The sequence below is a fragment of the Bos mutus genome, chromosome 3 (assembly GCF_027580195.1).
Source record: "Bos mutus isolate GX-2022 chromosome 3, NWIPB_WYAK_1.1, whole genome shotgun sequence".
Taxonomy (NCBI): Eukaryota; Metazoa; Chordata; class Mammalia; order Artiodactyla; family Bovidae; genus Bos; species Bos mutus.
The window spans coordinates 78,713,429-78,740,653 of NC_091619.1; the positions used below are offsets into that span (position 1 = coordinate 78,713,429).

Below are 27,225 nucleotides of genomic sequence, written 5' to 3' on the forward strand. Positions count from 1 at the left end.
GTACTTGAAATTCTGCCTAAAGTATCTCAGTAATTCTGACATCATCATCACTACCTATACTCAAACTAAGACCACCTCAGGTTTCGTACCACACATGAACTCTCTCCACAATTATATATTGAGGACCTGTTCAAGCAAGGTACTGAGCAAAAAGTTGACAGAAAAAAGATAAAGGGCACACAGAATAGAAATATGACTTAGAACCTGGTATCAGCCCCTTTCACCATTACCCAGAATCAATCTTCAGTTCAGTTCAGTTCAGTTCAGTCGCTCAGTCGTGTCCGACTCTTGGCGACCCCATGAATCGCAGCATGCCAGGCCTCCCTGTCCATCACCAACTCCTGGAGCTCACTCAGACTCACATCCATCGAGTTAGTGATGCCATCCAGCCATCTCATCCTCTGTCGTCCCCTTCTCCTCCTGCCCCCAAAACCCTCCAGCATCAGAGTCTTTTCCAATGAGTCAACTCTTCACATGAGGTGACCAAAGTACTGGAGTTTCAGCTTTAGCATCAGTCCTTCCAAAGAAATCCCAGGGCTGATCTCCTTCAGAATGGACTGGTTGGATCTCCTTGCAGTCCAAGGGACTCTCAAGAGTCTTCTCCAACACCACAGTTCAAAGGCATCAATTCTTCGGCGCTCAGCTTTCTTCACAGTCCAACTCTCACATCCATACGTGACCACTGGAAAAACCAAAGCCTTGACTAGACGGACCTTTGTTGGAAAAGTAATGTCTCTGCTTTTGAATATGCTATCTAGGTTGGTCATAACTTTCCTTCCAAGGAGTAAGCGTCTTTTAATTTAATGGCTGCAGTCACCATCTGCAGTGATTTTGGAGCCCAGAAAAATAAAGTCTGACACTGTTTCCACTGTTTCCCATCTATCTGCCATGAAGTGACAGGACCAGATGTCATGATCTTCATTTTCTGAATGTTGAGCTTTAAGCCAACTTTTTCACTCTCCACTTTCACCTTCATCAAGAGGCTTTTTAGTTCCTTTTCCCTTTCTGCCATAAGGGTGGTGTCATCTGCATATCTGAGGTTATTGATATTTCTCCTGGCAATCTTGATTCCAGCTTGTGTTTCTTCCAGCCCAGCGTTCTCATGATGTACTCTGCATATAAGTTAAACAAGCAGGGTGACAATATACAGCCTTGACGTACTCCTTTTCCTATTTGGAACCAGTCTGTTGTTCCATGTCCAGTTCTAACTGTTGCTTCCTGACCTGCATACAGATTTCTCAAGAGGCAGATCAGGTGGTCTGATATTCCCATCTCTTTCAGAATTTCCCACAGTTTATTGTGATCCACACAGTCAAAGGCTTTGGCGTAGTCAATAAAGCAGAAATAGATGTTTTTCTGGAACTCTCTTGCTTTTTCCATGATCCAGCGGATGTTGGCAATTTGATCTCTGGTTCATCCGCCTTTTCTAAAACCAGCTTGAATATAGCTACCTTCAATTCCTCCCTCTCCCAACACCCAATAGTGGTGTGCAGGCCATAGCCAACACCAACAGACAAGTTCAGGCCCCTTTTGTTCATGGCATATGTAAATGAAATCAGACTAGGTTTTCTAGTTGTTACATGGCAAACAAGTAAAATCTCCTAAAAGAGGATCATCATTTATTTTCTAAAATGTTAAATTCTCTCATTCAAACAACTAGTATTTACTTAGTGTCTACAGTACAGTACTCAGACGTTCAGTCACGTCCGACTCTTTGCGACCCTATAGCCTGTAGCCTGCCAGGCTCCTCTGGCTATGGGATTCTCCTAGAAAGAATACTAGAGTGGGTTGCCATTTCCTCCTCCAGGGGATTTTCCTGACTCCAGGATCAAACATATGTCTCTTGTGTCTCCTGCACTGGCAGGTGGGTTCTTTACCACTGAGCCACCTGGGAAGCCCTGCTGAGTGTCTACTATGTGTTAAAGACACATGGCAGCAAGAGATGAATTGTCCTTCATTTCATTTATAAAGCTTAAAGTCTCCTGAAAGAAGTTCAGTTATTCATTCTAGTATCTGAGGTACTCTATGATCTAATATTAATTCAACTTCTCAGCTGCCTTTTCCATCACTTTTCCCAATACAAGGTCCTCATCAGTGCTCCTGGCCATTTCCTTCTGTGGGGCTTTCTTTAAATTGACCTTCCTCTCCTGGAAAGCTCTCCCTCCATATCTCTATATGTGAACATCCTTTTCCTACACCAAGACTCAGCTGAAATGCTTCTCTCATAAACCATCTCATAAATGTTTCAGTTCAGTTCAGTTGCTCAGTTGTGTTTGACTCTTCATGACCCCATGGACTGCAGCACGCCAGGCCTGCCTGTCCATCACCAACTCCTGGAGTTCACCCAAACTCATGTCCATTGAGTTGGTGATGCCATCCAACCATCTCATCCTCTGTCGTCCCCTTCTCCTCCTGCCCTCAATCTTTCCCAGCATCAGGGTATTTTCAAATGAGTTAGTTCTTCGCATCAGGTGGCCAAAGTATTGGCATATCAGCTTCAACATCAGTCCTTCCAATGAACACTCAGGACTGATCTCCTTTAGGATGGACTGTTTGGATCTCCTTGCAGTCCAAAGGACTTTCAAAAGTCTTCTCCAACATCACAGTTCAAAAGCATCAATTCTTTGGCACTCATCTTTCTTTATAGTCCAACTCTCACATCCATACATGACTATTGGAAAAACCAAAGCCTTAACTAGACAGACCTTTGGTGGCAAAGCAATGTCTCTGCGTTTTAATATGCTGTCTACGTTGGTCATAACTTTCCTTCCAAGGAGTAAGCATCTTTTAATTTCTAGGCAGCAGTCACCATTGGCAGTGATTTTGGAGTCCTCTCAAATAAAGTCTGTCACTGTTTCCACTGCTTCCCCATCTATTTGCCATGAAGTGATGGGACTGGATGCCACGATCTTAGTTTTCTGAATGTTGAGCTTTAAGCCAACTTTTTCACTCTCTTCTTTCACTTTCATCAAGAGGCTCTTTAGTTCTTCTTTGCTTTCTGCCATAAGGGTGGTGTCATCTGCATATCTAAGGTTACTGATATTTCTCCTGGCAATCTTGATTCTAGCTTGTGCCTCATTCAGCCCAGAGTTTCTCATGATGTACACTGCATATAAGTTAAATAAGCAGGGTGACAATATACAGCCTTGACGTACTCCTTTTCCTATTTAGAACCATGTCCAGTTCTAACTGTTGCTTCCTGACCTGCATAAATGTTTACTTTTTAAAATTAATGAATAAGTAATGTAACCTTTGTAGGTCCTGTTGCATAATATCATCTCAACCACCCCCGCCCCCACCCACCAGATAGCTCTCAAAAGCGTGAAGAAAATTACCTAATCAATCTAGAATTTACAAATTTGGGCAGCAGGAAAGGTTGTCCATAATGAATCTTGAGCATTGGCTATCTGGAGTATAGTGGAAACTGTTCAGCTTACAGTTGAAGAAACTAAGGACTACAAAGGTTAGGTGAATTTTCTAAGATCATATAGCAAACAGGTAGAGCAGATGGCCATCTGGTCTTAAGACCATATTCCTATGATATAATCTATATCTCAGCTGAATTGAAAATGAAAGGAAAAATATCCTTACCACTTAAGATATTTTTTACTACCACAGTAGAGACTGAATTGATTTAAAAATGAAATATTTAAAAAGAGGCTTGCTGCTGCTGCTGCTGCTAAGTCGCTTCAGTCGTGTCCAACTGTGTAACCCCATAGACGGCAGCCCCAGGCTTCCCCGTCCCTGGGATTCTCCAGACAAGAACACTGGAGTGGGTTGCCATTTCCTTCTCCAATGCAGGAAAGTGAAAAGTAAAAGTGAAGTCGCTCAGTCGTGTCCAACTCGCTCCTCTGTCCATGGGATTTTCCAGGTAAGAGTACTGGAGTGGGGTGCCATTGCCTTCTCCGAAAAAGAGGCTTACCCTCCTTTTAAACATGAAACAAAGCTCATGTTTCAGTTCAGTTTTAAAAAAAAAAAAAAAAAAAAAAAAAAGCAAATGGAAGATGGTACGGAGATTCCTTAGAAAACTAGAAATAAAACCACCAGATGATCCAGCAATCATACTCCTAGGCATATACCCTGAGGAAACCAAAATTGAAAAAGAAACATGTATCCCATAGTTCACTGCAGCACTATTTACAATAGCTCGAACATGGAAGCAACCTGGATATCCATGAATAGATGAATGGATAAAGACGTTGTGGTACATATACACAATGGAATATTACTCAGCCATAAAAGGAACATCTTTGAGTCAGTTCTAATCAGGTGGATGAACCTAGAATATATCATACAGAGTGAAGTAAGTCAGAAACAGAAAGATAAATATCCTATTCTAATGCCTATATACAGAATCTAGAAAAATGATATTGAAGAATTTACTTACAGGGCAGCAATGGAGAAACAGACAGAGAATAGACGTATGGACATGGGGAGGGTGAGATGTATGCAAAGAGTAACAAGGAAACTTACATTACCATATGTAAAATAGATAGCCAATGGGAATTGGCTGTATGTCTAAGGAAACTCAAACAGGGGCTCTGTATCAACTAGAGGGGTGGAATGGGGATGGAGATGGGAGGGAAGTTTAAAAGGGAGGGGATATATGTATAGCTACAGCTGATTCATGTTGAGACTTGACAGAAAACAACAAAATTATGTAAAGCAATTATCCTTCAAAAAAAAAAAAAAAAAGGCAATCATAAACTGTGATCTCATGCTCTGAAGTCCCTAGAGGATCCTAAGGAGAGTAATACAGGAATCTGAACATTCTGAGTCAACATGTTAATCATCAAAATTAAAAATAACTCTCTAACTTATTCTAGTTCCCATGTCAACAATACTTCAGGAATTTAAAATGTGAACATACAAATGCCTTAGTGCCTATTCCCACAATAACTATTCAATTAGCCAACATTAATTGAGTGAGGATAAGAGAACTGACTTCTACTTGGAGACACAAAAAAGAATAAAAATCTGAATTCATCTCCCAGTATTTTCTCCCTGGTTTATCCATTGCACTCTTCCAATCTTCTTAAATAAAGCCATTGAAAACAAAAAATAAGAACACCATGAGACAGGAACACCTACAGAAGAAATTGAGGAAGGGAGGAGGAGAAAAATGGAATTAAGAGATGTTGAAGACAAGATTATTGACTGGCTTATAAAAAAAAGTCAAGGGTTAGTGACTAAACAACAGTTTCAGATGTGTAGAGCACATTCCCATTTCTGTGGCAGGTTTCAGAAATAGATATTTTTGGTATATGCAAAAGGTGACTATATATAAATGTGACAGAACAACATGTATGCTTAAGACACTTATAAAATTTATTAATATTATATAGTCTTCTCAGATTGGGAGTTGCAAAATCACATGCTAATGTGGGCCCAGTAGGTAATGATTGTTAGGGGAATGGGTTGGGTGTGAAGCAATAGGGAGTAGTGGAGACTGTGGTGAAGGGGAGAATACAGGCCCTGTCTTCAAAGGGAGCTGCTCTTCACAGGAGCTGACTATTGCCAGGGCAGGAGGAGAATGGGACGACAGAGGATGAGATGGCTGGATGGCATCACTGACTTAATGGACATGAGTTTGGGTGAACTCCGGGAGTTGGTGATGGACAGGGAAGCCTGGAGTGCTGCAATTCATGGGGTCGCAAAGAGTCGGACACGATTGAGCAACTGAACTGAACTGAACTGAACGTGATACCATTGAAAATGAGTTTGCTGTAGATTAAGTCATAGCCTGCCCCCCCCATAAGAAAACATCAATTCTTCAGATCATTCCTTCAGTAAATATTAATGGAATATCAAATCACTATACAGGACTCTGTACAAAATAATTAATTTTAAGGACTCCTGAGTAAGAAAAGTTGACTGGTCTGAGAATGAAAGTATCAAAATCACCTGAAAAATCAATTTTCTGCTGCTTTGCAGGTTCTGTCTGTAGTCATCACAGTATAAGCTTCAGGGTGGATTCTGCAGAATATTGTACAAAAGAATATTCTCTCTCTTCAGAGCTGGGCATTTTATCTTATTTTTTAAAAAATATGCATTATCATGAGACTTCCTGGTGGTCCAGTGGTTAAGACTCTGCATTCCCACTGCAGGGTGCATGGCCTTGATCCCTGTCAGGGAACTAAGACCCCATGTGCCCCGTGGTGTGTTCAAAAGGAAAAAAAAGAAGAAAAATCATTACCAAGTTTTAGTGACAAAAATCAAATATGGATTATACATCAGTAAAAATAAAATTCTAGGCCTAAAAAATAAAAATTAGTAATTGGATAAAAAAATCAATCATAAAAATATTGGCCAGGTAACTAACTTGTCTTTAATAAAGTTGGAGAAGCAAGATCAATGGGCTACAGACACAATGTTAGTAATAAGTACCTTAAGTGCTCTTGGGTCAGTGCTACATTTTTTAAAATGTTTACAGGGCCTATATATTTAAGAATGTTGTTCATGTCTGACTTTTTGCAACCCCGTGAACTGTATCACGCCAGGCTTCCCTGGAGTTTGCTCAAACTCATGTCCATTGAGTCAGTGATCCCATCCAAACATCTCATCCTCTGTTGGAGTCATCTTCAGCATCACAATTTGAAAACATTAATTCTTTGGCGCTTAGCTTTCTTTATGGTCCAACTCTCACATCCATACATGACTACTGGAAAAAACCATAGCTTTGACTATATGGACCTTGTCAGCAAAGTGAGGTGTCTGCTTTCTAATACAGTGTCTAGGTTTCTCATAGCTTTTCTTTCAAGGGTATGTGTCTTCTACTTTCATGGCTGCAGTCACCATCTGCAGTGATTTGGAGCCCAAGGAAATTAAATCTGCCTGCTTCCATTGTTTCCCCATCTATTTGCCATGAAGGGATGGGATCGGATGCCATGATATTAGTTTTTTGAATGCTGAGATCCAGATGTAAAACCAGCAATCCCTTATTTCAAGTCCAGTTGCTTATGTTTACTGTAATGGCAATATTATCATATATGCATGTGGCCAGTTCATGGGTATAAAGAGTTTGCTTTATAGAATGGTAAAATCTTACAATTTAGAGGGATTTTTCTCAACAATCTTCAGTCCAGTTTTCATTAACTTCAGTAGTTATTTATGTCAATCATCTTTAAGGCTTTGGTTACATTCACTTAATATTTTCATTTAAATTAATGCATTTTAAAATTTAGGTGTATTCATTTTAAAAATAAATTTTATGTTATTTCCATAAAAGAAAAAACATTATCTTGACATAGAGGATAAATATAAGCTGTTTTTAGTCATGTTCTTAAATTGCTTTCCAAGACTGGCAGTTCTTCCTTTCTGCATTTAATTCCAACATGAACTCCCTGAGATTCAAAATGTAGACTTTTTCAGAAGGATTGAAATATAAGAAAGAGAGAACTGAAAATGTCCTCAATAGGATAACACAACAGTTAGAAAATGCAGACTAAAGCATTTTATGAGAAACTGAAAAAAGGGGCAGCTAAGGATTCCAACCCTGGTTTACGGCAGTAACTTACTATTAACTCTTCCCATATTTGAACCTTCATTAAAAAGGTAAGAGGCCCTTTTAATTTTAACAAGTGTTTGTGTTTAGTCAATGGCTAGAAAAGCATCAGCTCAGTGTTCACTGCAAAAATTCCTACATACATTCCCTGGTAAGAGAGCCTTTTGCTAAGCCAAGAAGACTCTGTCTATGAGAAGGGTAGTTGTCACTTGCCATTTTCAGCTACAGACAGTTGTGATCAGATCTTTGTTTAAGATGTTGCTAGAGGGAACATGTTTTTTGCCATCCGTCTATCTTCTGATTGCTTAGCTTTATCATGAGAACTGCTCTGGTTGTACAAGATTCACCCCAAATGGCAGTTTCTGGCTCTGTCACCACTCCAAGCGAGGAGAGAAGACTGCAGTGCAGCTGCCCAGTGTTTCTGCTTTCAACACAAGTCCAGCATTTAGAGGACTACCAACCTGCTTACCCCGCATGTTAGGAGTGTAATTCAAGTCTCTTAGATGGCAAACTGAACTAAATGACAGATTCCTGGAGGGCAGAAACTACACTTTATATTTTATTATATTCACTTAAAGGCAGATCACTGGTTATTGCCAAATGTCTGGATGACCTGCATTTCAGACTTCAACCCTTATCTCAGCATATTCAAAATGTAAATCACTGTCTTTACTCCAAAACATTCTGATGTAAATCTGTCTAAACCTTCAAAGTATACATGTGTGTAAGCATGTAGCACCATTTTCACAAGGCAGAAAATTCTCTCTTTTTTTTTTTTAGAATATTCTCTTCTATGGCATGGTTACATTTTATGTTATCACTTTTATGCATGGGATATAATTTCCTTAACTTAGCTATTATTAGAAATTTAGAATATTTACAATATTCTCTATTCCAAATGGCATTACAATGACTTTTAAAACAAATTTATCTTTATTAACATGTCTTTATTTCTTGAAATATCCCTCCAAATGACCAGATCAAACAAGATGCACATTTTTTTAAAAAGAAAATTGAAATATAGCTGGTTCACAATATTGTGTTAGTTTCAAGTGTACAAAGTGATTCAGATATGTATCTTTTTTTGTGATTCTTTTCCATTTTATAGGCTATTTCAAGGTATTATGTTATACAGTAAATTCTTGTTGTTTATTTTATACATGGTAGTATCTCTTACTTGCCTGGAAAATCCCATGGATGGAGGAGCCTGGTGGGCTGCAGTCCATGGGGTCGTTAAGAGTCGGACACAACTGAGCGATTTCACTTTCACTTTCCACTTTCATGCATTGGAGAAGGAAATGGCAACCCACTCCAGTGTTCTTGCCTGGAGAATCCCAGGGACTGGGGAGCCTGGTGGGTTGCCGTCTATGGGGTCGCACAGAGTCGGACATGACTGAAGCGACTTAGCAGCCGCAGTATCTCTTAATCTCATACTCCCAGTTTATCCTTCTCCCTTTCCCCTTTGGTCACCATAAATTTGTCTTCTATGACTGTGAGTGTATTTGTTTTGTAAATAAATTCATTTGTACCATTTTTTTAGATTCCACGTGTAAGTGCTATTGTGTAGTGTTTATTTTTCTCTAACTTACTTCACTTAGTATGATAATCCCTAGGTCCGAGAGGGACACCTCTTTTCCCCATGCCATGCAGCTTGCAGGGGTCTTAGTTTCCTTACCAGGGATCAAACCTGTGGCCCTGGAAATGGAAGTGTGGAGTCCTAACCACTGAATGGAAAAGGGGTTCCCCAATACACACACAGAATCCTTTGTGAAGCCATCCATCTGGTATACTTCTCTGCTTTGAGGAACCAGAGCACTTCTCTGCTGTGTCACGGTTTGCTCTCACTATTTAATTATGTTCAGTATTTGGTCCCACCCAATAATAGTTTAATTTCTCACCCCTGACTCATCCCCATATTCAAGTCATTTCAGATTCCAGCACATAGTAATCAAACCCAGTTGTGAGGCACTGGGATGAAAATGGATGAGCTGTAATCCCTGCCCAGAACAGCAGGGGAGGCGTACCTACCAACAACATGTGGTCCATTCAGTTCTGCACCGTAATAGAGGTGACGGAAACTCACTATGGGAACAAAGATGAGGGACAATGACTTCTTCCAGGGGCAAAGGTAAAGAAGGAGAGGGGGAAAAAAGAGGTGATAGGAAGCTATGGAGTGAGACAAATGGTTATATTGCCTGTTGAAACATTAAAAGAAATTCATGAGGTGGGAAAAAAATGGAAAGGTGACATATTGGGTAGATTTACAAGTAGACGTCAGTCAATTCAAGCTTTTTGTTTCACCTAGAGCCATGTTCTACTTAGAAATTTCATGAAGATCCCCTATTTTTGAGGCAACTTCTGCACTACTGACATTGAGAGTCAGACAATTCTTTGGAGGACTGTCCTGTGTATTGCAGGAAGTTTACAGCATCCCTGGCCTCTCCTCACTAGGAGCAACTGTTTCCACCTTCCAACTGTGACAACTGAACATGTTTCCAGATACTGCCAAATCTCCCTGGGGATGAAGGGGAGTGGAAATCATCTTAGTTGAGAACCAGTGTTTTAAGCGTAATTCTAGCTGTAAGGACTTCTCCCTTACTATCCTATCTTTTTTCCTCAGTCAGGAAATGATTTTTTTTCTTTGGTTTAAAGCCCAATGGACTCTTATTTTATTTTTAGATTAGAGGCAAATTGTTGAAAACATTAAGTTACCGATGCCCCGACTATAAAAAAAAAGAATTTCTTCTTTGATTAAACCTAATAAACAAAAAATGAAATGTTCACTATGATAGGAAAGCATATATTTGCTCAGAACATTACCGTTTGCAAAGTACTTTCTTATACGATTTCAAAAAAATGCTCATAATATCCTGTGAAATATCCATTATTATTTCCATTCTAGGGATGAAGCAAGGCTCAGTTAAAGCTGTCACCTATCTGAGACCCCCTGAATACCAACTCCTGGAGTTAAGATTCATATCTGGACAGTCTCATTCCAAAATGTATATACTTTCTGTTTAGGTTAGTAAATAGCTACTATGCACACAGGTAAGCCAGAGAGAAAGTCTCATCTTAACATCATACAGATAGAGAAATAAAACGATCTGAGGATGCTCGGTTACATACATAGCCCACCAAGAAAATATAATAAGTAAAAACTTCTTTGTAGGAAGCAAAGGGTCATTTAACTACCAAAGAATTGTGTTGTTTTCATCCTTTGCATAGCTTTAAGAGCGCTTATGCAAAAAGAAGAGTGATACACACTAGATATGGTAACTTTTACACTCATAATTTTAGAGTATGTTAACTTCTTTTAGTCATTCTAAATAGCCAATTCTAACTTGGTATCATGAAGATTATTATCCACTGATAGAAAACTGCATATAAAAATAGAACGTTAAGTAACTAGATTATGGCTACTCAGCTAATTAGAGACCAAGTCAAAATCTTTGTACCTGGAAATAACTGTTCTTCCCTCTACAATTTCCAGCATCATATAACCCTATACCCCTCCAGATATAAATATCACTATGCCAATGAACAGCTTCCCTGGTGGCTCAGATGGTAAAGAACTGCCTGAAATGTGGGAGACCCCGGTTTGATCCTTGGGTTGGGAAGATCTCCTGGAGAAGGGAATGACTACCCACTCCAGTGTTCATGCCTGGAGAATTCCATGGAGAGAGGAGGCTGGCAGGCTACAGTCTATGGGGTTGTAAAGAGTCAGACACAATTGAGCAACAAACACACACATACGCCAATAAATAAAATATCCTCAACCAGATACAAATATCACTATGTCAATAAAAATATCCTCAACCATTCTGTTTCAATATTATCTGAAGCCATATCTACCTTGGTAGTTTTAAGGACACTATAAAGGATGTTCAGTTCACTTCAGTCACTCAGTCATGTCCAACTCTCTGCGACCCCATGAACCGCTGCACGCCAGGCCTGCCTGTCCATCACCAACTCCCGGAGTCCACCCAAACCCATGTTCATTGAGTCGGTGATGCCATCCAACCATCTCATCCTCTCTCGTCCCCTTCTTCTCCTGCCCTCAATCTTTCCCAGCATCAGGGTCTTTTCAAATGAGTCAGCTCTTCACATCAGGTGGCCAAAGTATTGGAGTTTCAGCTTCATCATCAGTCCTTCCAATGAACACCCAGGACTGATGTGGGAATTTTTGCTACTAATGTGTCAAGGATGAAAGGCAGACCCTTAAATTAGGCAAATCAGCTCAGTCAATGAGACTATCTTATTCATGACCCATTAGTTAACAAATGAAAAAATGTTTGCAATTTTCAAGACTTAGTCAACTCTGGACTCAAACAATATTTGGTATTTCTGAACCTAGTCTCCAGCTTGACAAAAAGGTGAACAGGGAAGATCCAGGAATTTCCTGCATATAGTCACACTTCTTTAAAAATTACTTGTCTATATAAAAGTAAAGGGCTTATTTAAGATAGGAATACATTTTGCAATAAACAAATAGGCATTTTAAATATGAATGGAAGGCAGTTCAATTCCTGGCTTAAACAACAAAAAATTCCAAGCCTTACTCCATCATGGAAGGTGGGATGGTACAGCAGTCTTGAATCGCAGTTAGGGGAGAGGTCAGGTGAGCTGTGTAGGATGCTTCTACAACTTGCTTATTCCGGTTGACCACATCCAAGTAACGGTTGAACTTCTCTCGGATTTTTTTGGCTAGCTGTGGGATGAGAGTAAGCAAAATCAATCAAAAGACCAGGACGTCAACCCATTGTACTTTCAACTATACATTAACTTTTGTCACAAGCTGTCTATACTTCTGGTAAAACAAAAACATATTCATGGCTTATTTCATTATGTAAAGTTAAATAAAAATTGCCAAATACCCAAAAGTCACAGAAGAATACTTAATCTGTGGTAATATAGTAACTTCTATCTTATAATAGATAAAGACACATTAAGAACTACTCATGTGTTCAAATTCAGATAGAACAATACCGATCCATTGTTGGTGGAGAAAACAGCCTATTGATATTATTGTTGACATGGCAGTGGGTGTTAGGGGTTACAGAGCAAAATAGTGACTGGAAGAAAGAAATGCCACTATTCATAGTTCTGGATTCACACAGATTTTTAAGGAGGAAAATACAGTAAGGGAAATGATATTTAGTCTTTCCTGTTACACAGCTCCAGGGGGCACCATTCACAGCCTTCCATGTGAATGGAGAATCTCTGAAGTTGTACAGTGCAGACATCCATATAAAATAAAATATATATAGTTAGAAATAGACTTGTATTTGGTCTGTTATACATTTAACATGGGCAAATGTCTTTCTTAACAGACCACTACATCATAATACACTTTCATATGGGAAAAGCAAAAGCAAATTGCTAAGCATACTGCTTTTTCCTCAGTTGTCCCCACCAAATATCACAGCTTAATTACAGATCTCCAAGGAAAACAAGTGTTGTTTTTCTTCCCCTTAAACAAAATGTTACCCAAATGAAATGACTGATAGAATTATAGCTAATTGGTTTTGTAGGGCTATTCATTACCAGCACACTAGAGGAGAACTAATCATCTCCTTTGGGTCATGCATCACACACAATCCGGTAGCTTACAAGCTGAGAACATAGAGCCAAATCAGAATATCTTCATTTATTCCTTTCAAGTTGCTTTTAAATTTTGATTTTGTATCAGTGACACTCTGGCACTTCCAGAGTTTCAATTAAATAACTGAGGTTCTCAACCTTGTTGAATGTTGTACACACTATAAAGTTTAGAAAAATGTCCAGATACCAGAAAGAGAGTATGAGTGTAATGTTTAATGTGATAATAGGTTGCTCAAATTCATTTCAGCATTTTCAAAGGAGGAACTGTGTGTCTCAAAAACCAACATGCCCACCTGTAATTCGACTCCCTGAGTTAAGAGTTCTCACTATTTAAAAAAAAAACAAACAAAAAACATACATTATTCTTGTTGAGGTCTTTGTAATAAAATGTACAGACGTGGTTTAAATGTCCCACTGGTGATTTTGCCTCTCGGGGGGCACTGGGCAAAGTTTGGAGACATTTTGGTTGTTATAACTTGGTGGAGAATGATACTGGCACATGGTGGGTAGAGGCCAGGATCCTCCTACATGTCCTGTGATGCACAGAACAACTCTTGGTAACCAGGAATTATGTGGCCCCAGAAATCAACGATGCCCCATTTGAGAAACCTAATGTAGAGAAAAATCAAAGATAATTAGCCCAATTTGTAATCCAGCCAATAGGTCCCAAACTGTTCTTCTAGGTTAGTTTTCCATCCATTCAAAATGATACCTTAAGGAGAAAAAAAAGTGTAAAAAATTTCAACATTTGCACATTTCTATTTCATTCTTTGGTTTTTCTTTCCCAAAGTGACATGGAAGAAGCCATCAAATATGCCTGTAGTTCTTCAAAATGTAGCCTAAATACAGAGATATCACCATTCATTATTAGCAGATATGCTGTACAGCAGTTTGCACTAATCCAACAAACCTTTTTTTCTAGACTCTCATTTTTAATGGGCAGTTGAGGATGAGAGACAGCAGCAGTATTAGTTGCTCATTTGTGTCAGAGTCTCTGTGACCTCATGGACTGTAGCCTGCGAGGTTCCTTTGTCCATGGGATTTCCCAGGCAAGAATACTGGAGCCATTTCCTATTCCAGGGGATCTTCGTTACCCTGCAGTTGAACCTGGGTCTCCTTCATGCAGGCCGATTCTTTACCACTGAGCCACCAGGGAAGCCCAGTAACAGGTCAAGCTTAAAAACCTAATGTATATTCTTACAGTGCTCTGCACTCTCCCCTTATGCTATCATCTGTTTGACATCTGGTTACCCTACTAGACTGCATGCTCTGTAAGGGCAGGTACTACATATGTTTTTGTTCATCTGTATTTTCATCAACTACTACACTGCCTAACATTGATGGCAGATAAAAATAGTTAATGAATATTGATTTGGATGGTGTTGATTCAAAATGTGCAAAAAATGTATAACACTTTTTTTTGCATGTAACTTTTTGCTTAGTTATAACTGAAGAAAAAACTATGAATAATGACTGTCTATATTAATCACTCATACACATATGTTAAGTAAACAGTTTACAAAGATTTTATGGCCATTTTTCTATGTAATATATCTTGTTATATTTATTGAAATGCAATTTTATGTTCATTAAATCTAAAACTAAATAATTTGCACTTACAAAAAATACTTGGTAAAAAAAAAATTATCCCAGAGAATCATCAACCTTATCTTTTGGTCTAAGGATCACAACCTCTTTAAAAACATGGGATACTTACTTCAAAAATATACATGTATTTCTGAAACTCCATTAAGAACAAATTCTGTCTTTTATCTTTAAGTTCAAAAATAAATATCACGAATTTCCCACCTACAAGTGTAGTTCATGACTGCCCTTGGGAACAAATTTTCTGTAACAGAATAAAGTGTGCTTGAAAGGACTGAAATTCCAAATAACATCGTCACAAATTCACTTTAAAAATGAAGGAAAAAATGCAAACATTTGTCTTTCTCTTACATACATTCAAACATACAAACACTTGAGAAATACCCAAGTGTCTCTTCTACACAGTTAGAGAATTCTAACTTTAAAAAAGTCAGATCTAGCTCATCATGATATTCTAATCTGGCTCTTTACTTATTTGTAAAAGGCATCCCCAAGAAAAAGAAATGCAAAAAAGCAAAATGGCTGTCTGAGGAGGCCTTACAAATAGCTGTGAAAAGAAGGGAAGCAAAAAGCAAAGGAGAAAAGGAAAGATATACCCATTTGAATGCAGAGTTCCAAAGAACAGCAAGGAAAGATCAGTGATCAATGCAAAGAAATAGAGGAAAACAATAGAATGGGAAAGACTAGAGATCTCTTCAAGATAACTAGAGATACCAAGAGAATATTTCATGTAAAGATGGGCTCAATAAAGGACAGAAATGGTAGGGACCTAACAAAAAAAGAAGCTATTAAGAAGAGGTGGCAAGAATACACAGAAAAACTGTACAAAAAAGATCTTCACAGCGCAGATAATCATGATGGTGTGATCACTCACCTAGAGCCAGAAATCCTGGAATCTGAAGTCAAGTGGGCCTTAGGAAGTATCACCCAAAGCTAGTTGAGGTGATGGAATTCCAGTTGAGCTATTTCAAATCCTAAAAGATGATGCTGTGAAAGTGCTGCACTCAATATGCCAGCAAATGTGGGGAACTCAGCAGTGGCCACAGGACTGGAAAAGTTTTCCGTTTTCATTCCAATCCCAAAGAAAGGCAATGCCAAAGAATGCTCAAACTACTGCACAATTGTACTCATCTCACACACTAGTAAAGTAACGCTCAAAATTCTGCAAGCCAGGCTTTAGCAATATGTGAACCGTGAACTTCCAGATGCTCAAGCTGGATTTAGAAAAGGCAGAGGAACAAGAGATCAAATTGCCAATATCTGCTGAATCATTAAAAAAGCAAGAGAATTCCAGAAAAACATCTATTTCTTCTTTATTGACGATGCCAAAGCCTTTGACTGTGTGGATCACAATAAACTGTGGGAAATTCTGAAAGAGATAGGACTACCAGACCACCTGACCTGCCTCCTGAGAAACCTATATGCAGGTAAGGAAGTAACAGTTAGAACTGGTCATGGAAAAACAGGCTGGTTCCAAATAGGAAAAGGAGTACGTCAAGGCTGTGTATTGTCATCCTGCTTATTTAACGTATATGCAGAGTACATCAGGAGAAACGCTGGGCTGGATGAAGCACAGCTGGAATTGACATTGCCAGGAGAAATATCAATAACCTCAGTTATGAAGATGACACCACCCTTATGGCAGAAAGTGAAGAAGAACTAAAGAGCCTCTTGATGAAAGTGAAAGAGGAGAGTGAAAAAGTTGGCTTAAAGCTCAGCATTCAGAAAACTAAGATCATGCCATCCAGTCCCATCACTTCATGGGAAATAGATGGGGAAACAGTGGAAACAGTGGCTGACTTTATTTTTCTGGGCTCCAAAATCATTGCAGATGGTGACTGCAGCACTGAAATTAAAAGACTCTTACTCCTTGGAGGGAAAGTTATGATCAACCTAGACAGCATATTAAAAAGCAGAGACATTACTTGGCAACAAAGGTCCATCTAGTCAAGGCTATGGTTTTTCTAGTGGTCATGTATGGATGTGAGAGTTGGACTATAAAGAAAGCTGAGGGCTGAAGAATTGATGCTTTTGAACTGTGGTGTTGGAGAAGACTCTTGAGAGTCCTTTGGACTGCAAGGAGATCCAACCAGTCCATCCTAAAGGAGATCAGTCCTGGGTGTTCACTGGAAGGACTGATGTTGAAGCTGAAACTCCAGTACTTTGGCCACCTGATGTGAAGAGCTGACTCATTTGAAAAGACCCTGATGCTGGGAGGGATTGGGGGCAGGAGGAGAAGGGGATGACAGAGGATGAGATGGTTGGATGGAATCACCGACTCTATGGACATGGGTTTGTGTGGACTCCGGGAGTTGGTGATGGACAGGTAGGCCTGGTGTGCTGCGTTCACAGGGTCGCAAAGAGTTGGACACGACTGAGTGACTGAACTGAACTGAAGAATGACTCTTACATTTTTAAATGAAATTAAAAAAAAAAATTTTGTGATAGTAATTATATGAAATTTGAAGCTCAGTATTGATAAAGTTTCATTGAAACCCAATTATTTGTTCACCTATCATTTCTGGCTGCTTTTATTATGCAATGGCAGAGTTAAGTAGATGGGATACAGATTGTCTGACTTGCTTTGCTGTAGGTATTAATAGAAGTCAGATGATCTAACACATCCAACATTAAGCCATTACTCGAGTAATTTTATAAAAAATTTGCTCTCCATTGAGAAGTGAGGGTCCCTCTACTCCCACTGCTTGAATCTGGGTAGGCTTATGATGGCTTCTACCAGTAGAGCACAGAAAAAGAGACACTATGTAATTTGCAAGGCTAGGTGATAAAGAGCCATACAGCTTCTGCCGGTCTCTCTTGGAATGCTCTCAACCACCCTGCTGTAAGAAGTCCAAGACACACGGAGAGGCCACAGTGAAGTATTTGCTTGGCAGCTCTAGCTAAGCAAGTCTTCAAGTCATCTCAGCCTGCTCCGGATATGAGTCAAGAAGTCTCAGGATAATTCTAGCCCCTGGCCTTCGCTGATGGAGTCCTAGGCATTATGGAACGGAGATGCCAGCTTTGCAATGCCTGAACCACTGAATCCGTAGGCATGAAGAAAGTTGTCTATGTCACTATATTTGGGGGTGGGGGGGTGGCACAGGGCAGTTCTTACATGGCAACAAGTAACCAGAACACCTAGGATAGGCAGAATTCCTTCATAAGATAAATGTGTTGAAGCTATGCTAAACAAAGCTGCTCAGAGAGAGACACTGCATTGAAATCATCAAGACAGTAGCCTGTAAATTATAAATCTGTTGCAAAGAGTTTTCAACATTCTTCAGAAAATTATGATAACTCTCATATAGTGGTACTTACCATATACTAGGCACAGGACCCCGCAATGTAAGTACTGACATTTTTTTATCAATGAACCACAAAATGTAAGACTTCATTCCCTCATTTAAAACTCAGAACTGTCTTGTCTATAAAACCTGTGTATTCACCTGCTCAGCTACGGTGCCACAGACAAACTTAAGAAAAGCTGCAATAGTGGCTTGAAATTTTAAACTTTAAAATCACACAATCTGAGGAATAGAACTCCCATTAACATAATCACCAAGGCACAGAGTGGGTTGGCTGTGGAATTGCCCTAGGGTGGGGGTGGGAGGTGGTTACTGGGTGATGGGAGATGGACTCTGGTGGGGATTGGGGAGCAGAGGGTGGTCTCTGCCTTTGGCCTTCGAGTTAGGGCGGGCCTAAAATGGCATTCTTCATTAGTGGAAGCAGTTACTTACATACAGAGTCCAGACACACAAGACAATGAACAAAAGGTCTCAGAAGAAAGCTCTCTCCTCTGGGATTCACTCCTCTTGGTCAATAACTCCTCAGAATCCATGTTATGACACCCTATCTGGCTTTATTTTTTTTAAAAACTGCCCACATTAATCATGTGTAGGACACTGTTATAAGCACCTCACAAGCATATGACAATTTAATCCTTCTAGGAACCCTACAAACTACACATCTCCATCGTTAAAAAAAACTTGCTCAAGGTCACAAAACTAGTAAGTAGTAAAGCTGGGATCCAAAACCAGTAACATTCTGCCTCAGAACCCAAGCTTCACTCTGTGAATTCTTAGACCAACAACCTCCCGTGATTTCTTTTCAAACCCATTTGAATCAATGCTATGAAATTCTTGGCAGAATACCATAAGCCATACACAGTCTCACGAGAATTAGATTTTAATAATTTACATTTCATTTGGAATTTTTCGTAATTCCTATGAAAGTCAAAACTTTGAAGTTTAGAATTGCTGAATTCTACCACCAATAAGAAAAAGGGATATGAATTTGAAGTAACGTACCCTCCAAAACAATGCCTATCTGTCCTTACCTGACTACTGTGCTATCAGTTCTACTGAACTAACTTAAATTGTCCTGATTAGTTCTGGGTATTCCAGTTTGATCATTACCTGGAAGGAGAAGAGAATAAATGTAACATTCCTATTCTGAAGGAAATGAACTTCAGAATTCAGTACTTTTCTCTGGGTTTTGATCTGAGTTAATTTATCTGTCATCACAGAGTAGTAAGATGAAATTGTAATTCCTATTGTGTATGTGGAAAAAAAATAAAAGAGGCATGTGGAGCTTGAGGGTCTCTGGACTCTCAGGGGGTGATCTGGCCTCCTTTGACCCCACTGCCTGAGATGACCCCAGGGTGCCCTTTGGACAAGGACCGTGAGGGTGACTCACAGTAGAAACCTCACGCTGCACCGTGGGGTAGATTTTCCCTCTCTAAAAGCAATCTCTTTTAGCATGCCAACCAAATCCAGGTTGCTCGGCAAGCATAACAGAATCTATTAGAGTAAAGATAGCCCACAGAGAGATTAAATCCTGAATGTATCCGTTAAATTCGAGAGGACCCGCTACCAAGGCGGAAACTTCCAAGAGGCCAGACAGATTCTGGGTCTGTATCCTGCCATGATCCCTGCAGACAGAAGAAAACAAAGGACATTCTCAACAAAAAGCTACAGGTGGACCCACAATCCTTCTCAGTGTAATTAAAAACATTTTTCTTTCCATGGCTCAGCTTTCATCTTTTATCCTTCTTTATCCTCTCCCCTTCATCCCCTAAGGGGTTCCTGAATGCTGATGAGACGACAGGGCTAAAACCATCTTGTCATCTTTTGGGTCAATTCTTCAGCTAGCCAGCATCCAGCTATGGGTCAAATGATGAGTAGGTAGCTGGCCAGTCCCCATGGGAACGGATTCTAATTTGTCATCATCTCCAGTGACAACGTTTCATCACAACATCAATGAATTTCTTTCTTGCTGAATTTCACTTCCCTTAATTTTCCCATAGACATTTCTGCCATTTGCATACTTCCCCAGAGCCCCCCTTCTCCTCCCACCTTTTTTTAAAAGCTCTTTTTACCTTAGCTTTATACTTCTGAAGATTGGAGGTGGGGTGGGCATATGGGTAAAACAAGGTAAAAGAAAACAAAAATGCAAAGGCATAGTACACACTTTATTTATGTCTCTGTCCTAAAAGGAAGGGCCGGAAGGAGTTTTGAATGTTGGGGAAAGCTTTATCTAAAATACATAACAATGAAGCTGACAGGCACAGACAGGAAAGGTACCCCAGGGAACTGAAGATTCAGAGCAAAATTCCTACTGAATGTAGAAGAGTTTAACATTTGACATTCAGAAACCTTTGTGCCGTGATAAGAATCTACTAGCTTATCTCCCTTTCCTTCTATTTCAGCCTTATTACTCAAGAAAATAAACCTTTTCATTTTCCAGCAAGTTTCAGGATTTGGTTATTTAAATGTCAGTAACATAGACATAATTTTAAGTATACTCAAGCACAAGCATCACACCATTGCATTCCAAGGTTCAAGGAGGAAACCTTCTTATTGTTTCATGTTGGACATTGTTTATAGGATTATTTAACACCACACCCTTGCTATTATTTTTATTAGTAACAGTTGTAATATTCTAGACAGCTCTCCCAATTATTAGCTGGGAATCTGGGTCAGTTCCTCGACTTCCATTAGCCTTGGTGTCCTCATGAGTACAACAGGATAACACAGTTTCAAGAACTTTTTGTGGCATTCAAATGTAAGAATGACTATATTAACATAAACCCCAGGATGACTACAAGGGATTATTCTCTTCGTTATACCCCAGTCTCTGGACTAGGAAGAGCATGTGGTGGTGATAAGGAAACACTGTGGAGCCATAAGTAACGGGATAGGGACTTCCTAAACATAACCATTTTATTCATTTAACTCGTGCTTAATTCTCCGCAGGAAAACTGACACATATCTGGGGGGTGGGGAAGCATTCTTCCCCTTAAAAATTAACAGTAAAATGGCACAAAGAGCTTAAGCTTTGGAGTCAAAGAAATCTGAGTCAAATCAAGCTGTCACTTACTAAGTAAATGGAGCCAAAGTAAATTATTTCTCTAAGCCTCAACTTTGTTGTTGTTTTAGTCTCTAAATTGTGTCCGACTTTTTGGCGACTCCATAGACTGTAGCTCACCAGGTTCTTCTGTCCATGGGATTTCCCAGGCAAGAATACTGGCGTGGGTTGCTATTTCCTTCTCCAGGGGATTAATTACCTCTAAACTGGAAATAACAATAGCTGCTTCATGACATTGTTTGAGAACCAAGAGGGATGGTGTTTATAAATATTTAGCAGAGCATCTAACTGATCGTATGTGCCAAATAAATGGTAGTGACTGTTCACTATTATTATCATTGTTGTGATTATCTGTGGGAATTGATGTAGGGACTCAGACACTATGAATAGAGACTCCCAAAGAGCCTAGGAAGAGTCAGGATGGGTGTGCTAACATTGGGCTATGACCTTACTAGGGCTATCAGCACCTCTTCCACAGCACACTATCATGTAGGTTATATAGTTACAATCATAGGCAGGAACTCTTCTGGGATCTTCTTTTTCTAAATTTAAGGATTTAATAATGACTTTATTCTTATGTCACACTTTACCATTTTCAAAGCATTTTTTCGTGACTCATCCAACAATGCTGGGAGCCAGGCAAAGCAGATATTCCTGGCCCCTTCTCTACCATCAGGAAATCAAGGCTCAGTGGTGCACCCAAGCTCATGCTGAGTAACTGCAGAAAACAGAGAGACCAGGGCTTCTAATCCCCAGTTCCATTCTCTTTCTGCCACAAGCTCCTCCAATTTGCAGGAAAATGTGAGCTCGCCCAGATCAAATGATCTAAGTTCTACTCATTCTTCCAGTCCCAGCCCTGCATTTGCCTCTCTGAAGACTTCTCAGGTCCTTTTTTCCCAAAATTGTCTAGGACTCAGTGTCTGTGCCACTCATTGTTGATCTTTCCTCATTTAAAGATCCCATTTCTCCTAAGAAGCCAATAACATAACAATAATTAACATTTACCCATTGCTTGCTATGTGCCAGGCACTTTGAAACTGCAATTTTGGGAGATGCCTTGTTTTTTTTTTTAAATGCTCACAACAACTCTTGGTACTTACTATATGCTATTTTTATAAACAGTTTTGATAGATTAACTTGCCCAAGGTCATTCAGCTAATAAATAGAATAATTAGATCAAACCTGTGCTTTTGAACCACGGGGCTGTGCATTTTTCTTTCATGTATACCTAGCATCGAGAAGAGACTTAAAAGCCTTCATTACTGTATTCACTTCCCTACAATATACCATTTCTTGTCATATTGCTAAAACCTGCTTCTAGTTCAAAAAAGGGCAGATAACTTGGAAAAATTGTTCATATCTGGTTTAAGCCAATCAGAAGCTCTGAGCCTCTCTAGTTCCCTATCTTCCTCTGCCTCTAAGATGATATAAGCTGCTCTGGAGTACCTATTGCTGAGAAAAGAGCACCAGTTCAGATAAGGTACCCTGATGGCAACTGGCCATACTTGTGGTGTGGCTGCTGATCTGCTCCGAGCTCAGGTCTTAAGTGTGGAAGAGCCTGGGCCTGGCAGGCGACGATACAGGACAAGACAGATGAAGACCCGGAGATGGGACAGGGCCCATCTGAATTTCCAATGGCCCGCGGAGGCTTCAGGGTTGTCTGACGGATGTGTGGGAATAGCACATCCAGTGGAGAAGTGGGGCGGCCGCTGACAGATGAACTGCAGGTGGACCAGGAAGATTTATGTGCAAGGCTGTCTGGGCTCCAGGGTCACATACCCCCATTCTGGGAGAGGTGGGGCCCCTGTGGCTGAGCTGGGGAGGCACGCAATGGAAAAAACAGGAGGCAAGTGCTAACATGCCAGAGAGCCGAAGGAGGCTGAGCTCTGGGAAACGATTGAGAGCGGCAGCTTCTCTCTTTAAGCAAAACATAGGTTTGCTTAAAAGGTTATAATGGGGTTTGGTTTGGGCAGCAGTTTGTACTGGGTATTCCAGGAGAGTCATGGAAACACACAGCCCAGCCTCCTGAAAGCCAAGGTTATCAACTCAGTGGCTCAATGGGCTTTTGCCCTGTTTTTCACCCCTCTCTACCCTTAACAACCAGATCATAACAAAAGAAACAAAAGGAAGGGCAGGCTTCAACCCACTTCTCCCCACTTCACTCTGTAATAGGAGCCTCTGGGCTGAGGTTCCTTTAAACCAAAATAAGCAAGTGCTCAGGCCTTGAAAGTTTACAGTCAGTTCCTTCACAAGGAAAAAGCAGTTTAACCTAGTCTTAACCTTGGAAAAAATCAAGAGGCTGAGAGTTGGGGGATGAGGGAGGAACACTGGCCACAGCATATAGGATAATCTAACCTTTTACGTTACAGCTTTTGAGATAAGCTTTCTTAGTTTATGAATCAGGGAGGAAAGGTGTTGAAATAGCCTGGGGTTCATGATTTTAGGACTACTCTGGTGGCCCATGAGGGGTACAGAGAAAAGGAAAGGAAATCCAGTCCTATTACTCTTACCACATAAAGCTCTCATTTACAGTATAAATACCTGTGCGTAACTTATAAACACCAAGTATGAGGGCTTCCCAGGTGATGCAGTGGTAAAGAATCTGCCTACCAATGCAGGTTTGATCCCTGGGTTGGGAAGATCCCCTGGAGTAAGAAATGGCAACCAACTCCAGTATTCTTGCCTGGGAAATTCCATGGCCAGAGGAGCCTGGCGGGCTACAGTCCAGGGGGCTACAAAGAGGCGGGCACAACTGGGCACGCATGTACATACTTAGAAGCATTCTAAGTAACAAGGTGGCATGGGGGAATGCATTAGGGGAACTGGGGCCAGTTGGGAGGGCTCTGGAAAGCTGCAGTTTCACTCTATCCCAGACTACTTTTCCCATAACAAATGCAAATAATTTCTCATATCTACAACCAACCTTGCAACCTGGGGCAGCGCCTGGCAGGGACTTGATTTTTTGTATAAATGAAGGATAAAATCTGACCTATCCTCCACTGGGAGGCCAACTGGCTAGAGTGTTTTAGGGTTCTTCATGGGTCCTCTGAGAGCAGATGGGTCAACACTTGCCAGCAAGTGTCAATTAGCTCAGCAATGAAGTGGAAAGATGAGACTGGCAAGGAAGCAAAAATCTGCCACTAAACACTTACTTTTGTATCTTCAACCTGGCCAAGGCCTCATTAAATCCAATTCTGGGGAAAGCAATCTTTAGACACAATGAAAGAAAAACAAAAAACCAAAAAACTAGATGTTTCCATTTCCCCTTTCTTAAAAGTGGAATATAATAATGTGCCATTTTAGGACTTCATTGATACACAGTACTAAGAGCAGCAGGGCTCAATGATAGTAAGTCTAAGGTCTCCTACTCCCTAGTTACAAAAATGTAAGTCAATGCAAGACAGAGCCTAATGCACAGCATATCCCATTTTTTTGAGCAACAAATTTTTACATGTATTCCCTTTAAAAACTAAGGAAACATAATAGTACCAGAGAAAGCATCTTACAAACATTTGATTTCCTCAGTTGTTGAAATCTGGCCTTGAATATCCATAACCATCTGAGTCTTCAATGTGGCCTGACTATCATAGGAAGTAGATGCACTCTCTCCCCTGGTCCTTCATTCACACAATGAAGCCAACTTATGCTTATCTCAGTAGATAGAAAGCCATTTCTTGGCTTCATTGTGGAGATACTTGAGTAGTGGGCAATCAGCCTGCCTTTATGATCCAGGCCTAAAGCTCGAAGTACTAATACAGAGATACAAGTTTTTGCTTTCTGATTTTTATAATTAGGAAAAACAACACTTACATGGACCACTTGGATGAGGTGCAAATGTTGGCTGCTAGTAGGAAATACGTTACTATTAAGACTTGCTAGAAACAACAACACAAAGTAATGTTTCCCATGTGGGTTCCACACCAGAGGAATGAGGATATTTGCCTCAACCACAACAATTTTATTATATCCTTCTCTGAGCTGTTCTGTGTGTTCCTCTGCCAAGTTGCATCTGATATCATTCTCGAACTCACAGTTGGATTGAGAAAGGTCCTCTCATTGCCTATCTGATGACAGGGAGGATTGCAAACACAAGAAGCAGGGTTATGTGTGCTTTGTCTTGGCTATTTGCTTCCGTAGGACTCACACTCACACCTCTCCTGAAGGGTGATGCCTGACATGGGTGTCAGTGGATAAGACAGTGACTTCTTGATGACTTTGTAGAAAACCAGCATGCTCTTTGCAGCATATAAAAGGACTAAAGGCTGCTTAAGTAACAACCAGTGAGAATGCTCATGAGCAGCTATTTCAACATGATCCCTACCTGCCCAGAATCTTCTAATATTATAAATAAAGCTGTAGATCTTGGTGATCTTCCAATTTTATCAAACCACATATTATTTCATGGAACCAGATTTTCAAAGTGTTGAGCCAGTTGAAGGTTCTTGATATTAGCAGCAATTAATTCCTTTGCATCACTGCCACAAGTATTTCCTATTGCACCACGGGATATATTAGGGATAAATTGGTCCCTGCTTTTAAGTTGCTTGCTAGGTTTTAAAATATACATATGTTTATGCATTCTACTAGTGCAGATGATCTGAGCTTTTTTTTTTTTTAGTAGGAGTAGCAGTTTTAGATGGAAAGACAGAGTTGGGAGGGCAGATAGGAGGATTTGAAGAAATCTTGGCTGTTACCTCCTCACCAGCATTTCCTGATACTATCCAAACTCGTGATACTAAAAATGTGTGTTAAAATGGGCTTGTTTCCATTTTTAGTGGAATGTTCATTTCTCATGATGAGGTCTTCCTGGCTTTTAGAATGAGGACTTAGACTCAGCCTATTCCCTTCTATTTAAATGAAGTTTTGACTGAATCAAAAGGCCAGGCTCAAACCTCTTCTGCGTCACTGAAACAAGGCGTTTACTCACATATGGATGGCAGAGTTATGTGAAGAGTGAAAGCTCCAGCTGGAGCAGGGAGAGATGCACATTTTGGCGGGGCTTGCATGTCTTTTCCTGCCCTGCCCCAACGGCCTTACCAGACCCTCTCCTGGTACAGCCTCTTCTCTCCAGCTGTGCCTGCCAGCAACTGCCTCTCCTCCCCTGTATTTGCTGGGGGAGAATCGGTACCAGCCCCTTCATGCGTTCCATCACACACACGCGCACGCACACACACACACACACACACAGGGGGAGCACACAGTATGCGAATTAAAGGAACGAGGAAATGGATTACTCTGGGTTGTTGCCAAAACAACACGAAAAAACTGCAGCCATAATTTTCAAGCCTGAAGTATAAGTATGTGATGGTGGTGGGAGATGTAGAAAATTTCATTTTTCTATAATTGGTGTGAATACACAAATGTAAAAATGAACAGTGTGCTGTAAATATATGCACAGAGTACAATTTATATGCAAACAATGGATACATAGTACATTATAACAAAATATGTGAGTATATAGGACGAGTGTGGGGGTGGGGGCAGTGAGCAAGCGTAGGATTATCTCAGTTTATCTCAACACCAGGCATACATTGGCTAACATACAATATGTACCCCTGAAGTCAGCTGGTCTATATTTAGTACAGGAATTACAGCTTTCGTCCGTGCATACACATATTTTAACTTCCAAATATATATAAGAATTCAGAGCATATGTTGCATGTATATTTTTATGAAAATATAAACAAGATAGTTAGATATTTCAAATTCCAAATTGCCATTTCTTAAACAGTGAGGTAGTAGTTATCCTGCTCCTCTCTCTCTCCTGGGCTACCTTGTTTTGTTTTCTTCCTCCCTCTCTGAAGCTGGCTGAGCAGGTCCTCAAATATCCCTGATTACTGTTAAAGCTTCACACTGGGAGAGAACCTGGGAGTTCTGGGGCAGCTAAGGTTTGTTACTTTCTCCATGGAAACTTCACTAACAAAAACCGTACCAACCACGATTCTACACTAAGAATTCCAAACAGTTATCGACTTCTACTCATGTGCAACACAAAGGAAGCTCTCTATGTTATATTTAAACCCTACGGACTAGCCAAACTGCTGTACTTTTTTCACTCACTCAATTTGCTGAAAGTTTTTCTTTGTGTGCGTGTTAGTTGCTCAGCCGTGTCGGACTCTTTGTGACCTTATGGACTTCTAGCCCACCAG

The 27,225-nt window shown here is 40.2% G+C and overlaps 1 protein-coding gene across 1 annotated transcript in view; it reads right to left on the bottom strand.

Moving 5' to 3' along the window:
* The window catches only part of CACHD1 (cache domain containing 1), a 236,249-nt gene that overhangs the window by 93,119 nt on the left and 115,905 nt on the right, over positions 1-27,225 (bottom strand). Inside the window, exon 3 of the mRNA XM_005886691.3 lies at positions 12,064-12,212. Within this exon, the coding sequence (XP_005886753.2) occupies positions 12,064-12,212 (149 nt within the window). The remainder of the gene's footprint in view (positions 1-12,063; positions 12,213-27,225) is intronic.